The sequence below is a fragment of the Pangasianodon hypophthalmus genome, chromosome 11 (assembly GCF_027358585.1).
Source record: "Pangasianodon hypophthalmus isolate fPanHyp1 chromosome 11, fPanHyp1.pri, whole genome shotgun sequence".
NCBI lineage: Eukaryota > Metazoa > Chordata > Actinopteri > Siluriformes > Pangasiidae > Pangasianodon > Pangasianodon hypophthalmus.
In genome coordinates, this window is record NC_069720.1 from 8,081,331 (window position 1) to 8,104,259 (window position 22,929).

Here is a 22,929-nt window from a genome sequence, read left to right on the forward strand (position 1 = left end):
TTCCCTCACATAGTTTTCTTTAATAATATATCCGGAAAAACTCTCACAAACATTAAACACATTGGCCCCTCTTTTGTGTAGCATTTGGACTTGGCTATTTAACCGCCTAGAGTGAGCTCCAGTATTCCGATGGCAGTTTTAGCCATCATGGCGCGTCATCAAATCCTTCAGATGTGAACACGCATATAGTGCCTAAGAGCTTAGAGCACTGACAGGGCCTCTTCTGTCAGTAAAGATAAAGTGGACTGTGCCGGATTCAGGCGGGTCTAAGAGTGCAGGTGGCCACTTTATCAGCGATTCTCATGCTGAGCTTCACTGAAATAATTACAAACAAACTGCAACACCCACCTGGCAAATAAGCCTAATTCACTGTGACTGATGGCGGCTTCAGGTTCGGCAAAAAAAACAACCCTACTTTCAACATTTCACTGAGAATGCAAAAATCTAGTCTGGCACATATTTTCCACACGAATGACTTATTATCAAAACTCACACAAATGACTTCTTTTCAAAAATACTGCTCATTTTTTCAAACAACCATACATACATGCAAAGAATGGACCATAAACATAGACCATAGACGAGACCATTTAAATGTAACACGCCAGAAATAAAAACATAGCTGTAATTAGCTATTAGTTTTTTGTTAGCAACTCGAGTTGTCAAATTTAATATCGAAACCGCAACATCCTGATAACCCATATGGCAACGTTTTGTTAAAAACACCTGTGATTCTTATATGTTCCAACAGAATATCGTAAGGGACTTATATGCTGCAAAAACCACATATAAAAAATGCATAATATTAATGTATTTTCAATCATATATGCTATATATGTCCTGCATTTGACTAAAGCCTGATATAATAACATAGGGAATGAATGCTAATATGGATGTCCACCACATCTCTTGAGACGTGTATAAAACATAGTGCAGTTTACCAATCAGTATAAGGCTGTGATTCACTCATGCCCTTGCTCTTATCTTGTCCTAAGTGGAGCACTATGTCTATAGTCAATCATAGTCATATTCTGTATACTGATTTTCAGCCTTAGATGAAACACAACATTTAAACTACACACACAAGCGCACATTTTAATGACAAAAAGTTTTATTAGAGTGTATTCTACAAGATCCAGTTGCATATTTCACATATCAATATAGTTTTCCTTTCAAATCCTACATCATCAGATTTCATTTTCATTTGTGACAATTTCTTTATCACAGCACTAAGTTTAGTATATACAACAGTTCTATTTTTAACCTACAAACATGAAACTTTCCGAAATGTCGAAGTAATTCTTATGCATATCACCACCAACAGAGTTCATGTCACATATACAAAAATGACTTTCTGTCAATTATATTCCAGCCAATTTTTAACATTTTAGATCACTGATCTAGAAACATACATTTCATTCATTTACAATAAGATGTCCTGATTTGTTCACAAACAACAGGACCAGACTGTTCGTAATTATATTAATGTAAATACATGGTCTCACAATGTCATTGCTGTCAACTGCTCTTTCGAATCCTGTAGGAAAATGAACAGTCTTCATAAAGGTCAGTGATATTTTGACAGTACATCCTCGAACTAGCTTCTGCACTGTACAATTTCCAAATTTGCCAACTGCATATAGGTGATGCTGGTCATCACTGACTCAGAGGAAGTATGAAACCGTGAAAATACTGCCATCTTTCAATATCACAACAGAGTTGTTCCTTTTCTTTGTCTTTGTGTATGTTTGGCTGTGAATGACCTCTCCATTGACAACTATTCTGTAATAGTACCTGCCAGTAGAGGTCCCGGGTACATCTAGCAATGCATGCAGTGCATTCATATCATTTTCAGACACCAGCCTAATCTTTGGCACTCCAAGTGCAGCCACCCTGTCATACCTAGCATAGTTCCTTACATGATGTTTACTGGAGGTCATTTCTGTGTGGAATGATTTCATTTCAGGTGGGACAGCATTAGACGAGCAGGCCTTAGCTATGCGTAGAGACCATGCTACCCTTTTGCTGAAGCACTGCATTACTGCTTTTTACTTGCTTGAGCAAGTAGCCATTATAGTTCTCAAGCATGAAAGCAGATTGGGCCCAGAGAAGACGCAAATTCTCAACAATGGTAGTCAAATGCAGGAGTGAATGCACATTAGAGTACAAAGACTGAACTGATTTAACATAAAGCTCAAGAGCCTCATGAGCATGGGCAATATCCTCTTGGCTAATGTCTGCAGGGGTGCCGCTAGGGTTTCTGGGCCCCCTGGCTAATTTGTACTCCAGGCCCCAAGGCCCCATCCCTCAAGAACGAGGAAATGTATTATTATTGTTATTATTATTATTATTATTATTATTATTATTCACTGAGTGAATTAGAAGTTTCACACACCAGCACACACAAACAGTGACAGGATCGCTGAACTCGAGAAAAATCAGTTCTATTCGTGAATGAATCATTCAGACTAGTTTTATCAGTGGGTTTCTCCAATTCATTGAAACCAACCAACTCAAACGATTCACTCACAAACACTTATTATAACACTCATTTCATCAACTCCCCCGTGATAATTACAGCAGATTTACATGACTACAGCGTACATTTCGATCGATTCCTCACAGAAAACTGTTTCAGTGCTGCAGAATCCTTGAATATACATCACTTTTTATTGTTGCTTGGTGATTTTTCATCTTTTTATGAATGCTGCTCCATTACTATTGTTCGATTGCATGGAAATATTGTTACAACTTCCAGTGGATAAACATGGGGGTGAGTAACTGAGAGAATTTCTATTTTATGTTACTTCAAACAGCTTCATAGAGACTAGCTTCAGAATCATAACATAAAACGAGGAACAATAAATTTATTTATTTATTTATTTATTTTTTGGAAAAACTGGGTGACTAGCTGTCTTCCCTGTCTCGCTCTCTCTCCTCTTTTTCGTGCTTTTCTTTCCTCTTTTGCTATCCTGATTTTGGCTGCACCATCTCTTGAGTCTTGCCATCTACCTGAATGATGCGTGAAGTTCAGCACCGGTCTGTGAAGTGCCGCGTTTCTGAATAACCCGCCAACGTCTTACACACACGCTCTTGGCAGTTTTCATTCATTTTCACATTTAATGTAATCGCGACAGCCATAATAGATTTACAATTAATAGATACCATTTTTGCCCATTTATCTTGATTTTGTGGGGCATTATTATTATTATTATCATTATTTTTTTGTTTTTGTAAATAATAATAATAATAATAATAATAATAATAATAATAATTACTATGCACCCGTTTGTAAGGAAGGTTGTAAATTAACTAATTTCTCTATCCAGTGCTGTCATGTCACGTGACAAAAGAACGCACGACTCGAAAGACTCGAGAGATGAACTAATCAATTCTCTTTCTGGCTCAGACTGCATTGGTTAAGCTTATGGGGCTGTCAGGTGATGAGCGAATGCCTCAGACTCGAAGACTCGTCAGATAAGAGGTGAGGTGAGCTAATCATAGACTAAAGATCCAGGTAAACAATGAATTAAAGTTTTCTGTTTCTTAAAAAACCGATATGAAAACCGATGCCATACGTAAATATGATGACACCAAGGTGGATGACGATGGATATACACATGGAGTGGCAGAAAGGGAAAAAGCCAAAACATGGCTGCCCAGTGTACATGGCCTCTATCAAGTTTGTGAGCAGTAAGTAGACCTATGTAATGCATTTTTTTTTTTACACTGTCAGGTCCAATAAATAATGTGAAGCTGTTGTGATGTGTAAAGTTGTTATGGCAGTTGTGTACGTACCATTGACAATAATATGCACAGGAATAATTACATGCAGTAAATTTAAAATATAGTTTTCTTTACTGTGAAGTGCCTTAATCTGATCTCTCCTCCCACTTTGAACTATTTTTCAGACAATCGATTTCATACTAATGCTAAAATTAAGGAATTTCTGGGGTTGGAGTCTGATGAAAGGAATAAGCCACTGCCTAAGAAAAGGGCGTCAGTCCCGCCATCAAGATATACAGATTCAGATGAAACTGATGTTGAGAATACACCGGTAAGACTGTTTGTGTTCAACTGGCACTGAATGAATTTTAAGCATATAATCACACACCATATCCTTAAGTACCGAGTTGAAATGTTTGCATACTTCAAAAAAGATCATTGGTATTCTTAAACCTAAGTCCTATTGTTAGTTAGAACAGTAAAACCCTGGCAGTGACAAATGGGCTATGCAAAGGAAGTGTACATAGCAAGACAACAAAGTAACCTACTTGTTTTTGCACCTGACTATGTCCAAAATGTGGATGGCATTAAGATCTTCTTTGAGATCTGCCTCCATCCCCTTCAGATTCTCTCACTTAGCATCCTATACTGTACAGTCATTTTACGTCAATCTGTTTACATTTATAGAGGTAGGAAGACAAACATCTAAGAAGACAAATACGTGTCATCTCCATATCCTCTCCAGGGTCATACACTTTTAATAACATTTTTAGCCTAGTAGTTGTAAAAGTAAGCATTACTGTGATGATGCAATGGGCTACACACTTCCATTGTATAGCCCATTGTAGAGCATTTTCATAGCTGGTAGCTGGATATACCACTCTAGCTTAAATGAATGTTTTTGAAAAAATTAATGGATTTCTCCATTGATGTTTGGTCTAGTCTCAGTAAAGAGCTCTTCAGACTTTACAAGTACATTGAGAACTCTAGACCTTCATGGAAAAGCTTTTTATCCACTTGCACTGGATTCATGTTAGGTCAAGAAATCCTACACTTGTTTCTTGTTCCTTGACCGACCCAAAGGAAAAGGACAGTGATTCCCAAACCACAGAGAAATGTTGCCCAAATCATTGTTGATGAGTATCAAGCCACAACCTTGACAAAGACTCAGAAGAAGCTGAAAGAAATGGAGGAGGAAAACGAAAAATTGAGAAATGACAATGAAAAATTAAGAACAATGCTTATTAGAGGCATGTATTGCAGTTATTTTACTATTGTGATTTACATTGTTTTTACTGTCTTTGCACTTCAGACTTTTAAATTATTGTTCAACTGTCGTTTTGTTTGAATAATACTATTTAACTTGGTATGTAAAGTTGAGACAAACAATTTAAAAATTGGTAATGATAATAATTATTGGTAACTGCATTTTTATCAAGTATATGACAAGAAACCTGAAACTTATCCAACCTCTATAACATTTGGTATTACATGGCTTTGTAAAATGCACCACTGACATTGAATTCATCAGCTTGCATTTCCATATGTACACATACGAGGTAGTTGAGTAGGTAAATTGGTATAAGAGATTGTTTTATCATATCTTATTTTGTTTTATTTTTGTTGCTAGAGCTACCAAATCTGATTAATGATGTAAAAATGGCCCTGAAGTCTCAGTGTTCGTCAACGTCGTCGGTCAGCTCTGACTTGGAAAGTGGACAGGGTTTGCCACAGAGTATTACACAGCCCACCCCACAGCCCTCCCCCCAGCCCTCCCCCCACTGAAAGCAGTATCCACAGAACAGGTAGTGTAGTACTTTAATTAGTCAATGAATACTGCACTTTTCAGTGAACCATCTGGTAATCAGTATCTATATAAAACTATTGCAGCGCTTGGCAACACTGCATAATAAATTGTTTTCGTACTCTTCCTAAAACAGGTGGAAATTTCTCCTGGATCTAATGTATTCGTTGACAGACTGGCTCCGCCTCCTGTTTTGTGAGAACACTCCTGACAGCAGTGTTCCCGATTGATGTGCTCCTCGTGAGCAATCTTCGAGGAACATCCAGGGATTCTGAGCCACAACGTCAGGCTCTTGACAAAATCAAAGTGGATGATATCTACAGTAAGTTTCAGATCAGTTCAGAAAATTGTAATTATGTAGATTGAATATCTTTGATCCATATTATATTGCAGCACTATGGGGTATATTATTATTATTATTATTATTATTATTATTATTATTATTATTATTATATCCAAAGTGATCCACTGGGAGTAAGTTTATGCTCTTGTTCAGGGCCACAATCGTGGCAATCCCTATCAAACTCACAACTTTCTGGGGTTCCATTTGGAAGCCCAGATCCCTAAACACTAGACCACCCACCACCCCCATGCTGCTGTTGAGATGTCTTAACTTGATATGTAGTCATTAACTGTGGGCCACCTTGCTTTCTAACAAGAGCAATGTTTTGCCTTTTATTCATTTCTCACAGGAGCAACATTGCAAAAGTGGCCTCATGTGGTGCCCTACAGCATTCTGGCAGCCATCAATGCCAAACGTACTGAAATTAGAGGAAAGAAGAAAACACAGAAACATCCGGATACCTTAATGCGCTTTGATGATTGATGACCATGACAGTTTGTGTTCACTGCTCAAGGTATTCTGTTGTTGCTTTTTTGTGTGTTTTGTTTTTTCTCATGTGGAGTATAATTTGATTGTCACTTTGACTGAGTTGAAATAAAAGTGTTCCATTGCAAATATGTGTAAGTCATTGACTGAAATCATATATGATTAGTATATGCAGAGATATTGTAATATTGACTGAAATCATGTATGATAATTATATGTAGAGTTATAGTAATATTCTTGCTGTAATATAAGCAAAAAAACATATAAAGCTTGAAGAGCAAACACACAATTTCCCTATTAAAACAATATGAAATCTGTATGAAATACATATAAACAAATGACACAAAATATAAATAAATCCTATATGACTTCAATTAGACTAGCATATGATTCAGTATAAGAACTTTAAATGATTTGTATATGAATATCAGTAATTTCCTTTATTTTTTACTAATACCATACACCTTTGCATACTGTTGTCATGTAAAACTCATATAAGGTTTTATGCAGTATTCATATATGACCCAAAAATCCCCTACAAGTTGTATGTGTGCTTTTTAATATGAAAGTGGCCATAATTGGTCTGATTTTGTATAGGACATGTATTGGACTTGCATGAAACACAGAAGGTAATTCTGGCTGATTTAAGTAAGGAAGATATATGGTTGCTGTATATGAATCGTACAGGTTTCATATGGGAATGTAGAGGCAGAATGTAGTGTATATACAGACTATGTGGAAAAACCTCACATTCCAAGACCCAATCTGTAGTATCATCCAATCATTCATTCAATCTAATTATTACTTCTCAGCTGACTTCAGGGGTGTGATGGTCACTTTTCTCCATATAGTGTAGATTTGATATGAATATTTGAGTTTGTGTGAGAACATATAAATTTGAGTGGTTATGAGAGCAATGGTCAGTTTATAAAATGCAAACTAGTAGCATTGCTAGCCAAATCAGCTTGCTAGTTGCAGTAATGTTAGCTAATGTGCCCTGCTTTGGCTGCAGGATACAGGGCACTTTTAATGTATACTTTTCCAGCAATCAGTGAGGAGAAGCAAGAGAGAAAATGAGGACAAGCACACACAGAAAGAGAAAGAGATAACTGTAAAGCAAAATATTTGACTCAATAAAAATTAAACAGTCTAAATTGAGTCAGAACAGTTTATGTAAGAGTGGAAGTAGGCCTGTTCCGAGTGAGGGCTGACCGAGTTACCACAGTAACAGCCCCCCCAAAACAAGTTCCTTTATTGATTTATTTCATGCAAATCATAGCAAGACAGTAGTATTCCCACACTTGAACATAACTGACTGAACTAACTGGTTATGTGATCTACATTAATAGCAGATTTACTGTATCTAGTATACAGTCAGGTCCATAAGTATTTGGATAGTGACATCATTTTGCCTCTGTACACCACCACAATGGATTTGAAATTACGCAATCAAGATATGATTGAAGTGTAGCCTTTCAGCTTTAATTAAGTGGGTTTAACCGAGTCCCTCCATTTTCACAGTCTCAAAAGTAATTGGAAAAACTAACATAATCATAAATAATAGGATTACTTTTAATACTTGGATGCAAATCCTTTGCAGTCAATGACTGCCTGAAATCGGGAATCCATAGACATCACCAAATGCTGAGTTTCCTCCCTTGAGATGTTTTGCCAGGCCTTTACTGCAGCTGCCTTCAGTTGCTGCTTGTTTGTAGGTCTTTCTGCCTTCAGTTTTGTCTTCAGTAACTGAAAAGCATGCTCAATTGGGTTGAGGTCATCAGACATTTAAGAACATTTAATTTCTTTGCCTTAAGAAGCTCTTTGGTTGCTTTCGCGGTATGTTTTGGGTCATTAGCCATCTGTACTGTTAAGCGCCATCCTATCTGTTTTGCAGCATTTAACTGAATCTGAGCAAAAAAATAGCTCTCTACACTTCAGAATTCATCAATAAACACCAGTGACCCAGTTCCACTGGCAGCCATACATGCCCATGCCATAACACTGCCTCCACATATTTGACAGATGTAGTATGCTTTGGATCATGAGCCCTTCCTTTCCTTCTCCATAGTCTTTTCTTCCCATCATTCTGGTGCAAGTTAATCTTGCATCAGAGCTGCTCAGGCTTTTTTCTATAGTTTTTTTTTTTTTTTTTTTAGCAAAGTCTAATCTGGCCTTTCTGTTCTTGAGTGTTACCAGTGGTTTGCATCTTGGGGTAAACAGTCTGTATTTACATTCATGAAGGCATCTTTTGATAGACTTTGACAATGATACGCCTACCTCCTACAGAGTGTTCTTGACTTGGCTAGATGTTGTGAAGCGGGTTTTCCTTCATCAAGGAAAGAATTTTTTTGTGGTCTTCAGGGTCTTTTGGTGTTGCTGAGCTCACCGGTGCATTTCTTCTTTTTAAGAATGTGCATAAGAATTGTTGATTAGGCCACTCTTGAAGTTTCTGTCGTCTCTCTGATAGGTCTGTTTTGTTTTTTCAGCCTAATGATGGCCTCCTTCACCTGCATCGACACATCTTTGGACCGCATATTGAGAGTTCCTATGAATAGCTACCAAATGCAAATTCCGTTCTTGGAATCAACTCCAGACCTCCTTACTTTGTCATGAAATAAGGAGGAAACAGGCCACATCTGGCCATGAAACCGCTTATAAGTCAGTTCTCCAGTTATTTGAGCCTGTGAAAATGGAGGGACTATGTAAAAAATGGCTGCAATTCCTAAATTGTTAATGCAATACTTTTGTTACACCCCTTGAATTAAAGCTGAAAGTCTACACTTCAATCACATCTTGATTGCTTCATTTCAAATCCATTGTGGTGGTGTACAGAGGCAAAATCCCAAAAATCGTGTCACTGTCCAAATACTTAAGGACCTGACTGTAGATCAGATTGTTCTACAAATGCATCTGTTGAGCTTTGCTGGTTGAAACTGTTTGAGTGCACGAGGCATTCTGTGCCTTTTGTATAGGCTAAGCATGATATTTGCCTATGCTAATCTAATCCTATGCTTTTAAGTAGCCTCGGTTATGTGAACATTAAAAAATTTCAACTAAAAAACTTTGCACATCGTTGCCCAGGCTATGGCAACACTGTGGTTGACCTGAGCGCACAACAGTGAGCATAGAAAAATGAGCAAAAGGTGCCGTGAATTGTGCACACACAAAGGTGTTTGCTAGCATGAACAGTCTGTCATGAGTGAGAGCACTTCACGTCTGTGAGTACTGAGCACTTTGAAGTTAAAAAAAGTCATTTGTAATCTTTATTTTATTAGCATGCCAATAATAGCAATTTGCTGTAATTATTATTATTATTATTATTATTATTAATTATATTTAAAAAATATATTATTATAAAAAAATAAAACAAATGGTAAACCAAAGGAAAAAAAATATATGGCCTTCACCCCTGTTGAAGTCTGCATTAACCTCCTCCTGCCAGACTGGTTTAACAAAAAAAAAGTTACAGGCCTAAACAGAAGTATAACATAATGGATAATTAGAAACTAGTAGTAGTACACATTTGTTATTGTGGTATAATATGAAGTGGGTCATGTTTCTGCAATGTGGACCTTGCTAAAATTTTGATCCTTTTTATGGCCCTGAATACAAAGGAGATCTTTGGTAATCATCATGTTGTGACTGGCTGGCACGAGAATGTTAATTCACCAGGAGCTGTATTGTCTTACTAATTCCGGCATGGCACTATGACAGTGCCTCCCTCAATGAACTACGAACAAACTGCACGCTTTATTTAACAACAGAGTGCACAAATATTCATGACAAACAAGAAAATGAGGTCAGGCTCCCAGCAGACAAAACCAATACATTTCACTGCCGTGTCTTAATTAAGTAGCTTGAATGCTTTGCTTGCTTATGATCGTGTGTTGAAGCTCCAAGATCTGATGAAAATACACATTTGTATGGGTGAGCTGTAGTGCTGATGATGCTTGTACAACCAGCAAATTAGCTGTGTCGTAATGATGCATAGTAAATTGTCCTTAATCAGCAAGCGGTCGGGCTAGAAATGTGAAGATGGCCACTGCAATATGACTAAGGAAAAGAATATGAAATTAATAACAGACTGAAGCAATGTGTGCGTCTGCAGAAAGGCTGCGCAATAAATCGCAGACAGCAATCGAAACTGCAATTTTGCCGTTAGTTAATGGAGGACTTTTATTTAGACATATGGACGCTGCTGTACAATCAAACATCTCTAATTGGAAACGGCACTATTTGTCAAACACTAAACAATCACAGTGATTTGTGGGACATGTGCTGTTGAGCATCCTGACCTCTGATATCTGTCTCGAATGTTCCGCAAAAAATATGACACATCGCAGGTTCACACATCCTGACCAAATCACAGGATCTTCCAAGGACTACATGGTGACTGTGAAGTCAAACGTGCTAATCACTGCAAATCTCGCCAACTGTTTGACTCTGTATGATACAAACCTGTATGATAGAAATAATAATAACAACAAAAAAGACACAAGTCAGTGCCTTAAAGAACTTACAGTTCGACCAGCTGAAGGTTCTTGAAGAGCTGCCAGGAGAGAGTGGTAAGTGGGTTCTTGGACAGATTTCTGTAAGACAAGACAAAATATTAATTAGAGCATGCTCATGTAGAACTATTTAAACGTCCATGACAACGGGATGGTGAGATGGGGCCCAACATTAAGTGGAGTGTGTGTGTGTGTGTGTGTGTGTGTGTCTGTGTTATCTTCTGGCTCTCCCTTTTAGTTATGCTGTCATAGCTAGTCTTGCTGGAGTCCCTGCTTACAGTCTGCGCAGAATGTACATTGTCCTTAACCATTACGTGACAATAAGCATACCTAATAATGTGTCTTTTTCTCTCTCTCTCTCTCTGTCTCTCCCTTTCTCTCTCCCTCCCCCTCTCTCTCTGTCAAGCTACACATGCTATTCCTGAGATACCATTGAGTCTGACCCCTTCTGCTTTCCGGACGTGCCTGATCCATCCTGATGCCCTACTTCTGGTTGGAGTTCTCATCACATGGAAACCACTCGCTGTGAACATATATATATATATATATATATTCAATTTAATTCAATTTATATTTTATATATATATATATATATATATATATATATATATATATATATATATATATATATATATATATATAAGCACTGAAAGTCTAAAATTTTTATGTGCAACAGCCTTAGTCCATGTGCTACTAAAGGAGTTAACAAAAGCCAGGCAGGCTTTATGCAACAGGAAGTCAGGGAGAGGCTCCATCACTGCCAAGAAGAGCTGAGAGAAAAGGAACACAGCTGCGAGGGACGAAGCCGCTTCGCCAACTCAATAAGGAGAACTCGAGCGCTTCGCAGTCGGCAAATTCAAGAGGCAATCAAAGGCTAGGGGTTATAAAAGCCAAAAAGCTGACCAGGAACTCATAAATGGCTTCTAACCAACGACATCGGGGTCATATTTTGTGTAAAGGGGCATTAGCAAATGGATGTTCGTGATACGGAGTGAAAGCTTCTCCTTTGAACAAAAATGGAAGTTATTTACCTGGTTATCTATGCCTGGTGGACCATGGGATACTGAATAGAAAGCTATACATAACATTTCCAGCTCCTGCTTTTCACAGATGCTTTTTACCTTTTAGTCTTCAGTCAACTGTCCAAATAGTTATGGACTATAAAAAAGAGTTTTGAGAAGTAAACCTCAAATGATGCTGTAAAAAATGTTAGAAGAAAAATCTTTATGATATTATTAAACAAATATAAGGTTGCTTTTGCTAATTTCAAGCTTAGATATTCTTATTCTATTGGCAATTCTTTCTAGAAATAAATGATTTAAATAAACAAAATGATGTGTCAATGGAATAAGACAATTTCATGCCTGAATTTAGTAAAAGCAATTATCAATATCATAATGAGAAATATATAAAATATTTGAAATATTTTCCCCCTTTATTTTTTTGTTTTTGAATCTTTTGGCTTGAAGTCAATCAATTTAATTTGCAATTCAGTGGATTTCCATTCAATTAGTACATTATGGACTATTTATTTCAATTCAATACACTGAGAAATTTGATTCGGCAGTTCAAGCTTCTTGGAGAAATTTGTATTTGCAGTGTCTGCACACTGCTGATGATTTATTCGAGTTACCCTAAAAACCCCAGATATTTGATTTCGAACTGGGAAGTCATTTACGAAACGCTTGTTCTGCTTTTGCTGTCATTCATTCTTCTGAATTCACAGCTAGCTTCTTGTAAGGGCACTGACATCATTAGATTAATTTTATTTTTACATTCAAAATCATTTTTTCACCAATGTGAATGATTGAATATTATTTTTATTTCTATTGAGATTGAGATTGATATAGTTGCAGGAAATGTGATCGGTGCATCAAGAAACGAAATGAATCGTCATATCCTTACGATTCCTTACGAAGAGAATACAGCGTTAAAACAGCAAACAACTCACCACCAGAAAACAAGCAATTAACATCCTTCTACTAATTCACTGAATAAAACATGCATTTTCCTCCTGTGAATACAACAACGTACATGTTCCTACCTAACAGACAGGTCTGCCTGCAACATGCAATTATGCAATTAATCCTATTAAATCCAGCACATGAAGCTAATTGTTCTTAGTCATGTTGGCCTGCACTTACAAACGCTAAATCCAAACTTATTCTGGATTCCACTGATTCTTTATTCCACTGAAATGGCTCTCTGATGCTGACAGTCAATCCAGAAGCAGTGGGTTGGGTTACGCATGTGTAAATATTAGTTCATCATATCGGAAGTGGTTCTGTATAGTACCAGGAAGGTTGAGGAAGGAAGAGGCGGCAAGGCTGCCTTTAGACAGCCTATTTTGACTACATGACCGGCTCATTTTCAGGGTCGTTGGGAACTCTTATGAGTTTTATAACAAGCACGGCTCACTGCTGAGACCCGTCACCATAGCAACAAGCTCAGCCGATGCAAGCTGATGCAGTGGGAGGAGTTTGCTTGGCTCTGCGCTGGTCTCTGGTGTCATCACCCCCTACACATACACACACACACACTCACACACACACACACTTTCTCACTCCTCGGGAAGTCTGGGCTGTACCTTTTTTTGTATTCTGATGCTTGCTATTGACTCAAGAATTTCTGACAGGGGTTATCAAACCATGTTACATAAATCCCAACATGAAATTGATTTTTCTCTTTTCTGGAACCTGCTGAAGGGAAATGTTCAAGCTGTATTTAGCAGCACTGCATTAACAAGTGGTCACTTGTGATGGTGGGATTATTCTGACGTTGGGGTGACATCTTCAGCCTCAAAGTCATACATATATGCATCCTAGCTATATATATATATTATATATGGCAACATCATAATATAAAACAAAGCCATTTCTAACAGCAGAGCTATCAAGCAGTCAGTTTTCCTTTCTATCCTGTCAACTCATCACACCCACAATGTGCACAGGTAGCCATCGTGAACAGTTTATTTTTGTAGGTTCACTGAATCAACACCTTTCAGAGATCAAGGCCAGTCCGTCAGAGCAAAGCAGGTGACTAAGCAGCGAGAATCATCTGCAGTGTATTCCTGAGCCTCAAGCTAGCAGCTCAGCCAAGTGAAGGAAACATCAGCACTGTAATCAGACAATTGCCTGGTGACATGAATATTTTATTTATAGGGCTGAGAGAAGAAACATGGTTGCGACAGATGTGAAGCCCATGGTATTTACAGAATTTCCTTTAAGGTGGAGTGCTCGAGTGTCCCACCGAGCATTTAGACAAAACGTGAAAAATCTTCAGTCTTGTCTCGTTTTCGGTTTATTTGTCAAAACCACCAACATATTTAAGGAGATGCTCTTTAAAAAGGTCACCTCTCACCACTGTGAAGAAAAATGTCAGCAAAAAAAGAAAAAGAATAATTTGCTAGATGGAAGTTAATAAATTAGGAAATAAATTAATTTGCTATCTGATGTGAAGAACCAGTGTGAAGTTAGGGACCCGGTGAATATTGAAATTGAAAAACTGACAATGTGACAGAGTGATAATAGGATAATCAGGTCAGAGGTCTCCGAGTCTAAATGCTACCAACCTGTTTCTCTTGCTCTTGGATTTCTAATTATGGCACATTTAGGCATTGAGAGGTTCAAAAATAATTAGGCTTATTACAGCGGCTAACGTTATGATTTGCAGTAAATTCACCATTCAACACAGAGAACTAATTTAGAAAAAGAAATATTAGTAATAATTGTAGAGAGGCCGTTTTAGTCATTTTGTAGAACAGATTCAGTGCATGGTAATTTGCCGCAGCTATTGGAACACTCAAGACAACAGCTTTAATATGGAGCTTGAGTAGGCACAAAAATATGCTTCATTTTTGTAATCATTGCCTCATTATGGACCACTGGTGTGGAGCAGAACACAGGGAGTCATTAATCCCCATGTGCTATAGGAGAGCTATAGGAAGTCAGAGTGAATGTTTCTGTATGGCAGCTGTTTGCTTTACTGACTCAGAAGAGGCAATGCTTTGGTATTACTCTTTACTCACAGCTAAATGTGTCAGCTAGGGACATCTGTTGATTCAGTGCTAATTATAGGAATCACATAGCATGGCAGGAGTGCATTATTGGATGCTTCTGGGTAGGTGGATGGATGAATGGATGGATGAATGGATGGATGGTTGGGTAGGTGAATGGATGGATGGACAGATGGATGGATGGTTGGACAGAACATAGAATAAATGCTGAAGAATTGCACAGTTCTAATGCTTTATTTCTGCTTGGAACTTTCAGTGATTGTGACTCACCTTCTGCTGTTGTGGATAATCTCTCATGGATATCCTTTTGGGAAGATTGCATTTACCAAAAACTATCTATGCCCAAGTCTCACTTTTGCTTCAGCAGATACGTCTACATACCTTACATTTGTACATATGAGCTGCTGCTCTAATCATAAAGACTGCCCTCTGCTCATCTCAAGAATCTTATGCACAATATGCTCATCCTGAACATCCTTTCAATAGACTTACTACCATTTGCCTTTACTCTTCTACACCTCTATACTGTCATGATTTATAATTCCACTATCCAGTGTCAGCCTGCACAAAAATTGCAAAAATAATACTGAAAAAGCCCAGAGTACTTTCTACTTCTACTCAACATTTTCTAGATTTCACACCTGCCCCGTAGTGTCGGCTCGCATCTCTCAGTGCTGAAACTCTGGTTAAAATGGTTGCCTATCTGCAGATCGGCATCTAAAAACATTCAGAAACACGTCAAGCATTGGCCTTTAGTGTGAATCAACGAATTGAATTCCTGAAATGTTTTGGCCAGTGTAGAGTGAATGCGGGAGACTAAGGACATGTACTGTATGTTCTTAACAAAGAGATACCTGTGTAAGTGCTTAAATGTCTTTCTTAATATTAGATATTTTCACTATCTTAAAACAGTTTAAACTTTAAACAGTTTAATAAATGTTATGGCCTAGACTTAATATTGCATAAAGTTGAATAGTTTCTGTTAGCTTTTCCTGTTTCCTATTGTACTTTCAGAGCCTAAGGTATTGGTGTTAATCGACTAAATAGGAAATATGTCAAAAAAAAGAAAAATGAATGGCCTTGCATTATGGCTCACAAAAATGTTGATGCGGCCCAGGATAAACCCTCTGCTTGAGAGTCTGGTTCGACTCAAGGTTTCTTCCTAATGTCATCTTAGGGATTTTCCTTGCCACTCTCGCTTACTGGCTAACAACCCTGGACTGTCTACAAACCCACTGATCCTGATATTGTCCAAGTCTAGCTTCAGTACAGTTGTACAGTCTGATAGCTGTCAGCAGGAATGACTTCCTCCTGCACTCCTTCCTATCATCTTTACTAAAAGGTACTCCACAAACTGACAAGTATGCCCTGGAGGTGGTGGAGATATTATCTGTAATATGTTATCTGTTATCAATCTGGACACCATTTTCAACTCCACCACCACTTCTGAAACTTGCCTTATTGATGAGTTTATCTAACCCGTTAGCCTCCATCATTTTTATTGCACTACCCCAGCAGACCAGAGCATAGGAAATGACACTCCTGGCACCCTAAAGTCAAGAGATTGGAAGTTTAAATCATGACAATGCCACAGATGTGTCTTGCTAGGTGTCTAAGAAAGCATAAACAGCTCTGACTATATATAGTATGTATACAGTAAGTATACAGAATCAGGAAATTAAACAAGGGTCAGACCAGGTAGAAATCCAATTCACTTGAAAGGGAAAGGACACAAGAAGTAAAAGATCTTCTTATGATAGCAGTTAATCTAGAAAACAAGAGTAGATTTCAGTGTGTAAAAAACAAAATGGAGGAACTCTGGAGGAAAAGTCACACTGGACTTTTGTTTATGTACTGCAGAAATTTAGCTAGCTAAGGTAACATTTGTACAACTCCATCCGCTCCATCATATATCCGTTCAACCCGTTCCATTAATCATTGGATTAACTGCCAGACATTTACTTCACTCCAGCAAAGAAAATTACAGGGCAAAAATCCAGGGTGACTGGTGCTCCAAGAAAATGACACTTGCTACTATATTACTGATATCATGAATTTTTAATTCATACTGTATATTCTTCTGTCTTGGATAAATATATGCAGTGTGATTAAAAATGAGCAATGCTCGTGTTTAAAAAGTGAACACATACCTCAATATAGTGAGGGGAAAGAAGTATTAAGACATTTTTAAATATAGTATTATATAAAAGAGAAAAAGTATTTGGACACAACAAATTAACAACATTACTTTATTCCAAAGTTGTTATTAGCCATTACAGCTTCCAGACATTAATTACTGGAAAAAGTAATTAACTTTTTTGCAGTATTGTGGTTTAATTTTGGCCATTCCGTCTGGCAAATCCTCTTCAATTCCCCAAGATGACCAGGGGTCCGCTGTTGGACTTGCAATTTAAAAATCCTCCATAAATTTTCAATGGGATTCAAGTCAGGAGATTAGGCCATGGAAGGTCTTGAGTTATTTTGGCTGTATGTTTGGGGTCATTGTCTTGTTAAATCGTTCATCTTCTCCCTAGTTTCAAATTCTTGGCCAATAAGATTAAAATCTCCACTATGTCCTGGTACATCTCTCCATTCATGTTTCCTTGGATGATGTGTAATATTCCAGTACTGTTTGCAGAGAAGCTGCCCCATATCATGATGTTCCCACCTCTTCACTATGGGTATGGTGCTCTTGGGATCATTCACTCAACCTTTTTTTCACTGAGCTGAATTATTGCCAAAGACGTCTGTTTTTGTTTAATCTGAAGTATATTGTTCCAAAAGAGTTCTGATTTGTCTAAATGATTTGTCTGTGCTTTTTTTTTTAGCAGACGAGTTTTGTGTTAGGTGTAGGAACGACATGATTGTGGTGCAGTTCATTGCTTATTGTTCTCTCTATAACTCTTGTTCCTGCTGCTTTCAAGTTGTCCTGCAACTCTTTTCAAGTGGCTGTTGGCTTCTCTCTTAGCTTTGTTATCATTAGTCTGAGAGCATGTTGTGAAATCTTGTGTGGCTTCCACGAAATTTCCACCTGAATATTATTAAACCAGGTGTAATGGCAGGGACGTTTAAGGTCTTTGCTATGGCTCTGTAGCTTTTTCTATTCGACTGTTGTTCAATAATGTTGTTCCTGAGAACTTTTGGAAGCTTCCCCTTCATCTCCTTCATCTCCATCGTCTGCTACCTGAATGTTTATTAGGTTTGTATAGATAAACATGTCTGAAAAGTCAGGAACCAATGAAAGTAAAACTACATATACTTAATTTTGTATTTATTATTTAATACATGCTCTCCATGTTCACCCTTACGCTCTACGCATTTTCTAAGCCGCTATATCATATATATATATATATATATATATATATATATATATATATATATATATATATATATATATATTTTTTTTTTTGGATTTTGCTTAGCATATTCCCATTGGTTCCTGACTTTTTGAACACCCTGTATTTAATACAGTGTTGGAACACTTTTTTCCCTATCAATTTTGTTTTTTAAATATATCATTGATTATGCTTATGAATACATACTTTTTTCATAAGTACAAAGTCAAAGGACATTATGTGTGTAAATGAACTGAAGTGAATATATGGACTGGAAGTATATTAAATAACACAAACAAAAGTGTCTGAATGATTGTTTCCTCCCACTGCACACAGTAGATCGATACATTAGGCATGCAACAATAAACCACATAAAAATGGCAATTTACTACAAAACGCATATGTAAGGACAGCTCTGAATGTACCATAGCTACCAAGATCAACTATTAGAGAACTCATAGAACACTGGAAAAATTAAACTGTCACTTTAAAGGAAGATTCTCCAGGAAAGCATGTCAGATTGCACTTAGACTTGATAAGTGAGAACCCACATCTTCATTATGAGCTGCATTATCTAACAGTTATTATTCAAACAAATAGACGTTAGATATGCTGCAATCTATTAGTGCTTAATAGTTGTTTATTCGGCCATGCATACTAATAAGGTCTTAGAAGTATTAGAGAAGAGTCCTTTTGATCCATGCTAAGGACAATGACTAGCCCTGCATTTGCATGCCAAATAGGGAGAAAAAAAGAACTGAGACCGTGCTCGGTGCCACAGTAAGAGCCGTGGCGGCTACACTGTGTATTTCAATAACCTGATGCAATACCACTCCTTGCGCCATCTGTGCTGTCCCATTTTAACTAACTGACTACTATATTATTCAGTCTTTATGTGTGCTAGAGATATAATATATACAGTACAGTGCAAAAGTCTTAGGCCTGCTGTAAGGTCTTAGAAATGCTGAAAAGCAAAGATGCCTCCAAAAATAATGAAATTGAATATTAATTTCAATATTAAAGAACAATAAACAACTAAACAAAGTCAATATCTGGTGTGACAACCCTTTGTCTTTAAAAATGCATCAGTAGTCTCAGGTACATTTTGTATAGTTTTATAAGGACATTGGCTGATAAGTTTTTTCGTCTCAACATTTGCTTCTGTTCTTGCAGGTAAAACCTGACAGCCATTTTTTTGTCTGAAACGTGGTCTATGTAATATGTTTCTTTACTGAAATACAAATATTTTGCTGTAACATTTTATTTTGGTTAGAAAAGTACTATTTGCTACTGTGACCCTATGATGCAGAAGTCATTAAAAAAAAATTAGAGCGCCTAACACTTTTGTACAGTACTGTATAATATTATACTTTATACCACAGTGCTATTTAATTCTCGAATGTGATTGGTCAGAAGGTACTGAATAATTTTCTACTCTGACAGTAATTCAAATCACAAGTTTATATTAATGCATTTGTTCTAATATGTTTATCATTTCCATAGTAACAGTTCATACACCTGTATAGCAGACCTCCACAAAATCTAAGTCTAATAACAAACAGATTAAAAACGTTATTTATCAATAAAAAAATTATATTCGTTGATGTGGTGAAGCTTTCTGTAAGGAGACATTTATTTAACATTTGGGAGGGAGGGAGTAACTGTTTATAGCTGTTATAATGTAAGAGATTAACTTGTACTAACTTGGAACTAACTCGTCTTGTGAATTTTCCGCAACATTAAATGTACTGTAGCTACCGTACGAAATCTCGATGCGTGTTTTATTTAGTGTAATGTCATCGTTGAAATTCATAGTCTGGATCAGAGCACAGGTAGGCAACATCAAAACAAGATAATTCATATTCATAAATCGCGAAAACAAGCAAGAGACAAACCAAGAAGTTGCGGAGCTAAGAAACAAGACACTGGAAAACAAGGCTCGGGCATAATGTTAGAAATGCATAAAAAAGTACTAATTAAGGGTTTAACACAGTAAAGATGGACACAGTTGGGTAACACACCAATGAGGGAATAGGGGCGGAGACAAGACTAGAACAGAAACAAGAGCACATGGCAATGTAAACAAAAACACATGACATTAAGCCAAAACAAAATTCCATGAAAGCATTTGACCAAGCCATGCCCCGAGAAGGGAAAATTGTGACAGTGTAACTTTAAATGATTAAAAATCGTGCTGTGTTTTGTTTATTGACCAATTAAAAATTGCTATCATTGGCAAATTGCTGCAGTATAGCAAAATAATCACCTTTTGTATGCTAACAGTAACTCCACTTCACATTGGGTGGCATCGGACCACCCTCTTGATTATTTTCCTACAACAGCACGTCCCATCACGTCTTATTCCTTATATAATAAGTACTATAATAAGGACACATTGAGAAAAATAATCTTGTTCCATCTGTACTTGCACAGGTGTAACAAAACTCATTAGTGAATCAGTTTGTGGATAAAAAAAATTACTGCCAAGTGATTTAGAGTTGCTACTACAGTTCAACAGCTTGGCGCTGGTTCAAGTTAGGATGTACTCAGGCACTTGAAATTTTCATCATGAATGAGAAATTCGTCTGAAAAGATCTCTTTGAACTTAACCTTTGAATGAACCATTTCAAATTGCGGTTCAGATTGTTTCACCCCTTTCCGACAACGTGAGACGCAAATGCATCCTTCTGCCCATTCATACTTGATCAGGCAGAGAATTATGTATAAAGCCTCTTCAAACAATTCTCCAAAAGGATGTGACTGTGCCATGAATCAGCCAGAGTGAAACTGCCCACACTGAACCACTGACTAAACGTCGTCTTTCTGTCATTACATAACAGCACAAAAAAAAATCTTACCAGATAACCTTGGAAAAAGGTAAACATAAAGCTGCAGAATAATTGCCTATCTATGGTTCAAGGGCTGAAAAGATTTCTTCAGAATGGCTAGAGCTAAGTTTGAAAAGGCGCTTTGGTGCAGGTGTGGCGCCTCCCATCCCACTGATGCTCCTTTGCCTCTCAATGCACCCAGGCTGAGTCATACAGCTGTCTATTATTCATACCTGCAGATATCTGCTTTAAATTTAAAAACAACACACAAAGTCCTAAAAGGTTTGCCATCATACCAGAAAGAAGAAGGAAAACAGTATTTTGATGTCGAGCACAGGCTGATCTGCACTGATGGGCTATTAAAGGGTGAGACAAATAGTGCTCTCATATTTGGTCTTTCTTCTTCTCTTTCTTTGTAGTTCTTGCAAATTTACCATATCTCTCTCTATTGCTAGTTCAAATGAAAATACTGTATGTATTTGGTGCAAATCAGCTATTATAAAAATGAGTAGGGAAGGGCAGATTATTACGGCCTCAAAAAGACCTGAGTAACTGCATTTGGAAGCTTGAATAAATTATTGAATATTATTATTATAATTCAGGCATTTAAGGATATATTAAGTGCAAATCGATCTATAGGAGTCAAATAATAAAACGTTTCTGCAGTGCAGGAACAAGATTCCAATAACTAAATCTGTGTTATTTTCCTGTCCACAAAACCATAACATTTGTTCTGTTTTTTAAATTGAATAATACTTGATTGCTTGATGTCACGGTTTCAGAAAAGAAAAACAGATAAAGTTAAGGAAGTGCCTACAGTGTTAAGAAATCTATATTCTATGACTATGCTAATTAGAAATGCCCCTGACCTGCCACACTCACATCCTGCCCCTGGTAAACCGGGGCATACTGGAACATGATTGGATCTTATTTTTTATGATGCGATAACACTCGCCTGCCACGTGTTCATTACAGATTTTCAGATCCATGTTTCTTACAGAACCACTGTAGTGACAATTTTCACATTGAGGAGTGTGTGCACTCAAATGAATGCCCCTAAAAGGATTTAATATTGACGTTGAAAGTATGATAACAGAAAATTATTTTCTAGGAATGTTTTCTGATGATGTACTCTGTTCAGTGTTAGAACTGATTGACCATGCTTATCTGTTGAACTGAATGACCGTGCTCTTTATTACACCCAATTATTATTTTACAGGATGCACATAGGATGTCTGTTGGAATAGTTTTGCTTTATCGCAGCTCGAGCAATCTATGATAAATGAAGTCACATATGGTAGATATAATTTTGCTCTTTCTGCTGGAAAATGGCAAGAAATGGGGAGCATTTTCCAAAGGGCACACCGACAAGCAACTCGCTATTCAAATGCTTGTTCGTCTGATTGCCTAGCTTTGATGGAACTGGCTTTCAATGATTGCAAAACGGTTGAAAGAGATGAATTTAGGACGTCGGACATCACGCTTTGAGATATAATCCTGGCAAGAGATGTTTAAAAAGATAGAAAGTGGCAGTGCTGGTGGTGGTGGACGGTGGTAGTGGGATAATGGAACCCTGGAGGGAACAAAGAATAAAAATATTTTAAACATGAATGATCTGTAGCTTTGAGAGTCTGGGTAAATGAAGGATCATCTAAGGTACTGTTCCTCCAGCTGGTCTCTCCCAGCAGGTCGTCACTCCACTGGCTCCTCCATATTAAACTCACGGATCAATTCAACCTCTCATCTGTTAATATTGCTGCACCAATAACAGAAGCCCTTAGCTCTTGGTCGCATGTGGTCCTAGGGGCGAGAATCTGCAGCTGAATTGTTATTTCCCATTGCTTTTTTAGTCTGCACCATCAAAGGCATTGATTGCAAGACCAA

At 37.4% G+C, this 22,929-nt stretch overlaps 1 protein-coding gene across 1 annotated transcript in view; it reads right to left on the minus strand.

The window, feature by feature from the left end:
* Positions 1 to 22,929, minus strand: part of ntrk3b (neurotrophic tyrosine kinase, receptor, type 3b) — a 132,797-nt gene that overhangs the window by 64,208 nt on the left and 45,660 nt on the right. Inside the window, exon 4 of the mRNA XM_026930256.3 lies at positions 10,880 to 10,948. Within this exon, the coding sequence (XP_026786057.1) occupies positions 10,880 to 10,948 (69 nt within the window). The remainder of the gene's footprint in view (positions 1 to 10,879; positions 10,949 to 22,929) is intronic.